At 65.4% G+C, this 6,963-nt stretch overlaps 3 protein-coding genes across 3 annotated transcripts in view; all 3 read right to left on the bottom strand.

Annotated features, from left to right (window-relative positions):
* H696_03813 (peptidylprolyl isomerase) overlaps nt 1-165 on the bottom strand; it is a 3,512-nt gene extending 3,347 nt beyond the window's left edge. Inside the window, exon 1 of the mRNA XM_009497672.1 lies at nt 20-165. Coding sequence (XP_009495947.1) covers nt 20-29 — 10 coding nt within the window. The 5' untranslated portion in view covers nt 30-165. The remainder of the gene's footprint in view (nt 1-19) is intronic.
* A 1,446-nt stretch (nt 166-1,611) lies between these two features.
* H696_03812 (hypothetical protein) lies at nt 1,612-3,373 on the bottom strand. Its single transcript, XM_009497671.1, has 5 exons — nt 3,174-3,373; nt 2,870-3,059; nt 2,436-2,714; nt 2,256-2,323; nt 1,612-2,113 (listed from the first exon to the last, which is right to left on the bottom strand). Exons 1-5 carry the CDS (start codon nt 3,201-3,203, stop codon nt 1,754-1,756), a joined length of 927 nt encoding a protein of 308 aa, XP_009495946.1. The 5' UTR covers nt 3,204-3,373; the 3' UTR covers nt 1,612-1,753.
* Nucleotides 3,374-4,620: 1,247 nt separating this feature from the next.
* H696_03811 (sulfate adenylyltransferase) lies at nt 4,621-6,738 on the bottom strand. The gene is made up of 3 exons (XM_009497670.1): nt 6,615-6,738; nt 6,189-6,483; nt 4,621-6,052 (listed from the first exon to the last, which is right to left on the bottom strand). The coding sequence occupies exons 1-3, from the start codon at nt 6,672-6,674 to the stop codon at nt 4,680-4,682; spliced, it is 1,728 nt and encodes a 575-aa protein (XP_009495945.1). The 5' UTR covers nt 6,675-6,738; the 3' UTR covers nt 4,621-4,679.
* Between the last annotated feature and the right edge of the window lie 225 nt (nt 6,739-6,963).

Below are 6,963 nucleotides of genomic sequence, written 5' to 3'. Positions count from 1 at the left end.
GAAGGCCGTCAGGGCGTACCCTTGGACATGATGGCGGAGGGAGGAGGGGGGGAAAACAAATCGCGCGAGGAGATAAGCTTAGCCGGGGGGGTGGGAGCTCCCCAGGGTCGGGGGGCAACCGGTGTACCGGTACATGAACATGCCCCTCTGCTACTGATGAGCAGGCGGGGTGGGGGGGGGGGGGGCTGGGGCAAGCATTCGCGCCAAAGCAGGCAGACAGGTCAAGGAGAAGGCCCCATGGCGCCTCGCCTCCCCGCCGGGAACATGTGCGCGTCCATGTCCCCCTGCGCCCCGGCCTTTCGCGACCCGCCGTGGCCCGTCCCCGGGTCCTGTCCCGCCCAAGTTATCCAGCAGCTCCGGCGGGTGAGCCGAGCACATGTCGACCGAACGAGGTCCGATGCGCGTTGCGGAGGTTGCGGATGCGCCGGCCTGCCTGGGCTGTCCTGCAGACACGCCCCTCGCCCCCCCCCCCCCCCCCCCCCCCCCCCCCCGGCCGGGCCCGCCCCACGGGGGGCGACCCCCCCCCCCCCCCGCCCGGCCCCCCCCCCCCCCCCCCCCCCGCCCCGGGGGCCGGCGCGGCCGCCCCGCCCGCCGCGGGGCCACACCCGCCGCACACCCCCCCCCCCCCGGCGGGGGCGCCGCCCCGCGCCCCGCCCCCACGCCCCCCCCCCCCCCCCCCCCCCCCCCCCCCCCCCCCCCCCCCCCCCCCCCCCCCCCGCCTCCGCCGCGGCCACCACTGCTGGGTTGGCAAGGGTGTGGACTACCCCGAGCTGGGCCCGCCGCCCCCACACCCCCACACCCAGGGAGAGAGAGTGTGCTAGAAGTGAGGCGAGGGGCAAGGCCCGACAGGCCCAGAGCTGGGCATTTGTTCGCATGCGTGATTGATCGGCCCTGGTCTGGAGGCTAGCGGGGGGAGGGGGGGGGGGGGGGCCGAGGGATGCTTGGCCCGGGGGACCAAATCCTCTGTTTTTTGGTTATAAATAATCCCCCCACCATCGACCCACCCCTGTGTTGCTGCTGTTGCTGTTGCTGTTGCTGCTGCTGCTGCTGCTGCTCGAGGCGCGCTGTCTTCGTTGTGAGACGTGGGCCGTCCTGCCCGGATCCCATCGACGGCCGTCCACGACGGAAGGGCATTTCGCCGGCCCTGATGTCACCACACGTGATAAACAGAGGGCGCAACATTCGGGCCGCTTGTGCCGGAGTCTGGCGACGGTCAAAAGCCCCCGGGCCGATGTCGGTACGCAGTATTTTTCTTTGTCTTAGTATTTTCCTAAGACTGCAACAAGCTGATATATTTCTATTCTGCGATGATGATCTCAGCTTTCAGGCCCTATGCCTGACACATTCGAGATAGCTGAGCAGACTCCGTGTTCACTCACCTGAACCGCGGACGCTCGCGCGTCCGTGAGAGAAGTGTATCGGTCTCTGTTCGCAGACGAAGGAAGATACTACACCCCTTTTTTCTTCCCCCCCCCCTCCTTTTAAAAATCGAGTCCCCCGCCCCGTGGCCCGCTTCTCGGCGTCTCTCCGCCGCGTCCGGCCGACCGGCTCCTCCTGCCTTTCTCTCCTTTTTTACAGCACACACACACACACACACACACACACACACCATTGCGCAGGTTCATGGTATGTGTATATTTCTCAAGGACATGGCCGGATGCGTGTCTCCCGCTTTTTTTTTTCCATCCACGGGGGAGATATGCTCCGCTCTCCCGGGGGGGGGGGGGAGACACGGCCGCACACGGGATGGCGCTCACTTCTTCTTCGGAATGAAGACTGCCAGCAGGGGAACGGCTACCACAACCAGCACGATGATCAGGCAGATGATGATGATCATCATCTTCTTGCGGGCCTTGCGCTGGAGCTTGACACTCTTGCGCAGCTCACCAACACCACGCTCGGTCTCGGCCACGGCGGCCTCGACATTGTACTCGATATTGTTGAGGATCTCGCCTTGCTCCAGGACCAGCGTTTGCAGGTCGACAAACAGCTGGTGCAGCTCATGCAGGGATTTCTCCAGACGCAGGAGCGATGCATGGCGCTGCTGGATACTCACCAGCAGCTCGGTCGCCTCCTGGCGCTGCTGCGAGTGCATGGCCATGAGTTCTTGATTCTAGGGCGGTAGAGTGCGTGGCCGGGATGGTCAGCAGTGTGGCGATCTATGGGGGAAAAAAGAGCAAGAAACCTCGCTGCATGTGCCTCCCCCCCCCGCCTCCCCCGCCTCCCCTCGCGGCGCGTGATGAATGTGCACACACCCCCTCGAAGATGGCCACCGGGTTCTCGAAGAACCCCTCGACCATCGACGGATCTGCCTGGGGATTGACTGTGTTCATGGGTGGGCGTGTGGATGATGTGCGGGCAAGAGATTGGACGATCGCATGGGGTCGGTCAGTTGGTGACATGGCTGGCAGGCAGGCGGCGTGGATCAAACATACCGAGAAGCAGCTGGTCCAATACTCGCCGCTTGGCGCGCTCCTCATACTCGACTTGAGCACGCTGCAGCCCCTCGATGGCCTCGAGGGTCTGCGTCTCGAGGGAGGCGATCTGCGTCGTGCGGAGCCGGGATTCGCTGTTGTTTTGCGAGGCCGCGGGCTTGGTGAGCTCTTCCATGGCCCAGGCCTTCTGCTGGGCCTTCAGCTTTTCCAAGGCCAGACGCAGCTGGCTGGAGGTATCATGAATGGCAGCCAGCTTCTTGTCGAGGGCCTTGCGAAGGTCTGGGCGCGTGCGTGCGTGCGTGCGTGCGTGCGTGCGTGCGTGTTTATGGGTTTTCCAGATCACCCCCCTCTGAGTGTCAGTCGGGCGGCATGTGGCCCAGGATGGTGAAGGCCGAAAGCACCATCAGGCGGGCAGGATGCTGACAGGCACGCACTCTCTTCATCCCGATGGCGGGTAGCCTGAAAGACATTGTCTTGCTCTTTCTGGAAGGCGTGGACCTCCTTGTTCATCAGGTCGATCAGCTGGCGAATGGTTTGCACATTGGCCAGGAAGGCGTTCGATTGGGGGGACTTGCCAAATTCGCCTCCATCGAGGGAGGCATTGGGGGGGGGATTATTCCCTCCCTATGGGACCGGTGGGCGGGCATGGGCAGATGCGGGCGGGTGAGCACCAGGCCATCGCCAGGTGGGTTTGGTGTGCGCATGTGCGCACTCAAGGCAGTGCAGGGGGGAACGTACCAACCCGACGGCGGCCATCAGATCGCGCATTGTGTGTCGTGTGCTGTGCAAGCGGCGGTTGCGGCGCAGCAACGGCGGCCGGCTGCCTGGGCGAGCGGGTCGGGAGGTGGCGAAGGGCAGGAGGGTGGCCCGGGACGCAGGCACAGGTGGGGGCGAGAGGAGAGGCTGAGGGAGGCAGATAGGTGGGAGGTAGGGGTGGGGGAGATGCTGTTCCTGCCGGCCCTGACCCCGGGGATCTGCCTCAGTTCCACTCAAGGAAACAGCCACCCCCTAGGGCCGGAGGAGCCTTGGCAAGTGCGACGGGCCAGATTGGTGATTCCCTCCCATTCTCCACCTGATCCTCTCTCTCTCTCTCTTGCTCCCGCTCTCCAGCTCCGTGTCGCTCCCTCTCTTGCTCGGAGGGAATCGAGGGGCTTGCAAGATCCCGACCACCTGCACACGCCATCCGGCTAGAGACTATTCCATGGATGGGGGAGAAAAACGGCCAGGGCCAAGGCGGTGATCTTGCCACTCCCGCCCCGCATGCATTCGTGCATTACAACACACTCATGCATACATACGCATGCACAAGTCCCGCCACATCGGATTCCCAAACGGGGGAACATTCTTTGGCCCCCCCTCCGTCCCCACCACGCCCTTGCTTCGGGTCCTTTTTTGGATGGGCAGAGGCCGGGGGGAAGAAGGCCCCTGAACCCGGGGGGGGGGGGAGAGAGACTGCCCATGGCCACACGCCCGATCCCGCCTCGTCTGGTGTAGACCACACCCCCCTCCCGGGAACCACGGAGGGAGGGAACGAAGGCCGGTGCCAGGGCATACGTGCCTGCGTGCGTGAACGCGGGGGCCTGTGCACTCCGGGCTGTGTGAGGGGCGCCAACGGTCCACAAAACCATCAGGTCGATAGATACAGCCATCCGCATGACATTCATGTGACCTTATGGATTGGCAGTTATATCCTCAGATACATGAGTCGGCAATTGCCGGCTCCCTGGTCGGGCGAGCGTGACGGAGGGCCGGGCCAAAATGGAGAGGGACGAGCCACCACACGCAGGTGAAATCCCCCATGAGAAAGATGCGGCGCCCATTCCCCCCCCCCCCCGCCCCCTGTACACAGAGGAGAGCAGCAGGATCCACAGCATGGTCGTCTTTGCGTTTGAGTGTTTGGATTGTATTGGGGGATGCATGTAATGTTGCATGGCCGAGCGCGCATGGATGGAGGGGGGGGGGGGGGAAGGCCTTCCTCCCACTTTCTGCCTCCCTGTGCCTGGGGCCGTAGGAAGAGAGGTAGGGCCGATACTCAGGCAAGGGAAGTTGTCCGACGCGCGCACACACACATACACACATGCATCATGCACAAGATGGGACTCCCCTCCCAATCCGCCCCCCGAAAGGAGCCTCTGCGACGAAGGGGGGGGGGACAGAGAGAAAGAGAGAGGGCGGCATGGCGAGACACACACACACACACACACACATGCGCGGGGCGCGCACACGAGAGGATATATCCGCCCTTTACAGGGCACCACCGATGTAGCCGTCGCGCTCGAGCAGGAGCATGATCTCATGAACGATCTCGGAGATGGACTGCTCACCAAGGCTGACAGTGGCGTTGGGGGCGACCGGGACATCATAGGGGCTGTCGACACCGGTGAAGCCGGTAATCTCGCCGGCATCAGCACGAGCATAGACACCATGGCGATCACGGCTGCGGCACACCTCCAGGGGGGTGGCCACATGGATGAGGTAGAAGCCACCGGCGCGGGAGATGACCTCCTGGGCAGCGGCGCGCGACTGGGCGAAGGGGGAGATGCTGGCGCAGAGGACAGCCGAGCCGGCCTTCACCAGCTCGGAGGCCACCCAGGCGGTGCGGCCGAGGTGGGTCTCGCGATCCTCGCGGCTGAAGCCCAGCTCGCTGGACAGCTCCTGGCGGATGACCTCGCCATCGAGATGGGTGGTCCGGCGGCCGCCCTCCTGCAGCAGGGCCAGCTCCAGGGCGCGGGCGATGGTCGACTTGCCGGAGCGGTAGTAGCCAGTGAAGAAGACACAGAAGCCCTGGTTCTTGCGCGGGGGGTTGGACTCACGCAGGATGCGGACCACCTCCGGGTAGGAGAACCACTCGGGGATGGGGGCCCCGGTGCGCAGGCGGCGACGGAGCTCGGTGCCGGAGATGTCCAGGGTGCGCATGTTGGGCTTGACCTCATCGGCCGGGACATACTCGTCGGTGTCCGGAAGGTAGGAGACCATCTGGAAGGGGACAATCTCGATGTTGAGCTCGGCCTTGTACTTCTCCACCATGATCTGGGCATCGTACGGGCCGTAGGGGGGGTTGCCGTCGGACATGTTGCCCGGGCCGGCATGGTCACGACCGACAATGAAGTGGGTCAGACCGTAGTTCTTGCGGATGATGGCGTGCCAGACGGCCTCGCGCGGGCCGGCCATACGCATGGCCAGCGGCAGAAGGCTCAGGGTAGCCATGCCCGGGGGGTAGCGCTGGATGATGGCCTGGTAGACACGGACGCGAGTGAAGTGGTCAATGTCGCCGGGCTTGGTGACACCGACGACCGGGTGGATGAGGATGTTACCGGCGATCTTGCGGGCCGCGCGGACGGTCAGCTCGCGATGGGCGCGGTGCATCGGGTTGCGGGTCTGGAAGGCGACCACGCGCGACCAGCGCAGCTTCTTGAACAGGGCACGAGTCTCGGCCGGGGTGTTGCGCAGGGCCGCGAAGTCGTGGTGGGTGGGCAGCTGGATGGCCTCGAGGCTACCACCGACATAGGTGGCCTTGGAGAGGTCCAGGGTGTACTTGGTGCCGGGGTGCAGGGTGTCGGTGGTGCCGAAGACCAGCTGGGCCTCCTTCTCGCGGTCGGGCACGTAGACGGAGCCGACTGGACTCGCGCACGGGCCGATTCAGCACGCGGAGAGCCGGGGGGGGGGGCGGGGGAGGGCGGGGTGTGAGCCATCGTTCTTCCCGGAGCCATGTGACGTGTGACCGGGGGGGGGGGGAGGCAGAAGGAGACGCACTGGTCAGGATGGCGAGGGGCTCGTCGTCGCGGGGATCGCGCAGGACAACGCGAGAGCCGACGGCCAGCTTGTTGGTGGAGATGATCTCCTCATCGACGTCCAGGGTGATGGGCATGGACCAGAGGGTGCCATCGGCCAGGCGCATGGAGGTGACGACGTTGTTGTAGTCATCCTCGTTCATGAAGCCGTCCAGGGGGGAGAAGCCACCGATGAGGAGCAGCTCAAGGTCGCACAGCTGGCGATCGTTCAGGATGATGGAGGGGAGGGTGCCGGCCTCGGCGCGGAGGACGTCATACTGCGTGCCAGGAGGGGGGGGGGGGAGGAGGGGGCAGGGGGCGTGGGAGGGTCAGGAAAAGTGGCCAGAAAAAGGTGGCACAGGCCTCGGCTGCGGGGGTGAGCGCCGCATCCCCGGGGAGGGGGTGATACCTTGCAAGCATCGCGAGCAATCAGATCCATAAGGATACCGCCGTGGGGGACGTTGGACATGGTGGTGCTTCGGGGAGGGGGTGGTGGCTCGCTCTCAGGAGTGCGTGCCCGGGGAGAGGGGAGAGAAGGGGGAGGGGGGGGGGAGGGGATCTGACTGGGCAGAGGAGGAGGTCCGGTCAATGATCTGGCGATCAGTCCTCAAGGCTGTGTGTGCGACCGGGGGCCGCTTAAAAGACCCGCCGATTTGGCCTCGGGCCTCGTCCCGGCGCGGGGGCGGGCGGGCCACCGCGCCCGTCAGGGCACCCCCTCGCCAAGGCCCGTTGCTCCCCCCCCCCCCCCCCCCCCCCCC

The sequence above is a fragment of the Fonticula alba genome (assembly GCF_000388065.1).
Source record: "Fonticula alba strain ATCC 38817 unplaced genomic scaffold supercont2.6, whole genome shotgun sequence".
NCBI lineage: Eukaryota > Rotosphaerida > Fonticulaceae > Fonticula > Fonticula alba.
This window is presented reverse-complemented; position numbering and strand designations above follow the sequence as displayed.

Excerpts from the sequence above, each read along its gene's own strand:
- H696_03812 (XM_009497671.1), bottom strand. The coding sequence starts at position 3,203 with ATGCGCGATCTGATGGCCGCCGTCGGGTTG. Across the intron at positions 2,324-2,435 it reads ATTGGACCAGCTGCTTCTCG|TCAATCCCCAGGCAGATCCG; the intron begins GTATGTTTGATC and ends CCATGAACACAG. Across the intron at positions 2,114-2,255 it reads CGGTGGCCATCTTCGAGGGG|AATCAAGAACTCATGGCCAT; the intron begins GTGTGTGCACAT and ends CTACCGCCCTAG.
- H696_03811 (XM_009497670.1), bottom strand. The coding sequence starts at position 6,674 with ATGTCCAACGTCCCCCACGGCGGTATCCTTATGGATCTGATTGCTCGC. Across the intron at positions 6,484-6,614 it reads TTGCTCGCGATGCTTGCAAG|TATGACGTCCTCCGCGCCGA; the intron begins GTATCACCCCCT and ends CCTGGCACGCAG. Across the intron at positions 6,053-6,188 it reads GCCCCTCGCCATCCTGACCA|TCGGCTCCGTCTACGTGCCC; the intron begins GTGCGTCTCCTT and ends GCGCGAGTCCAG.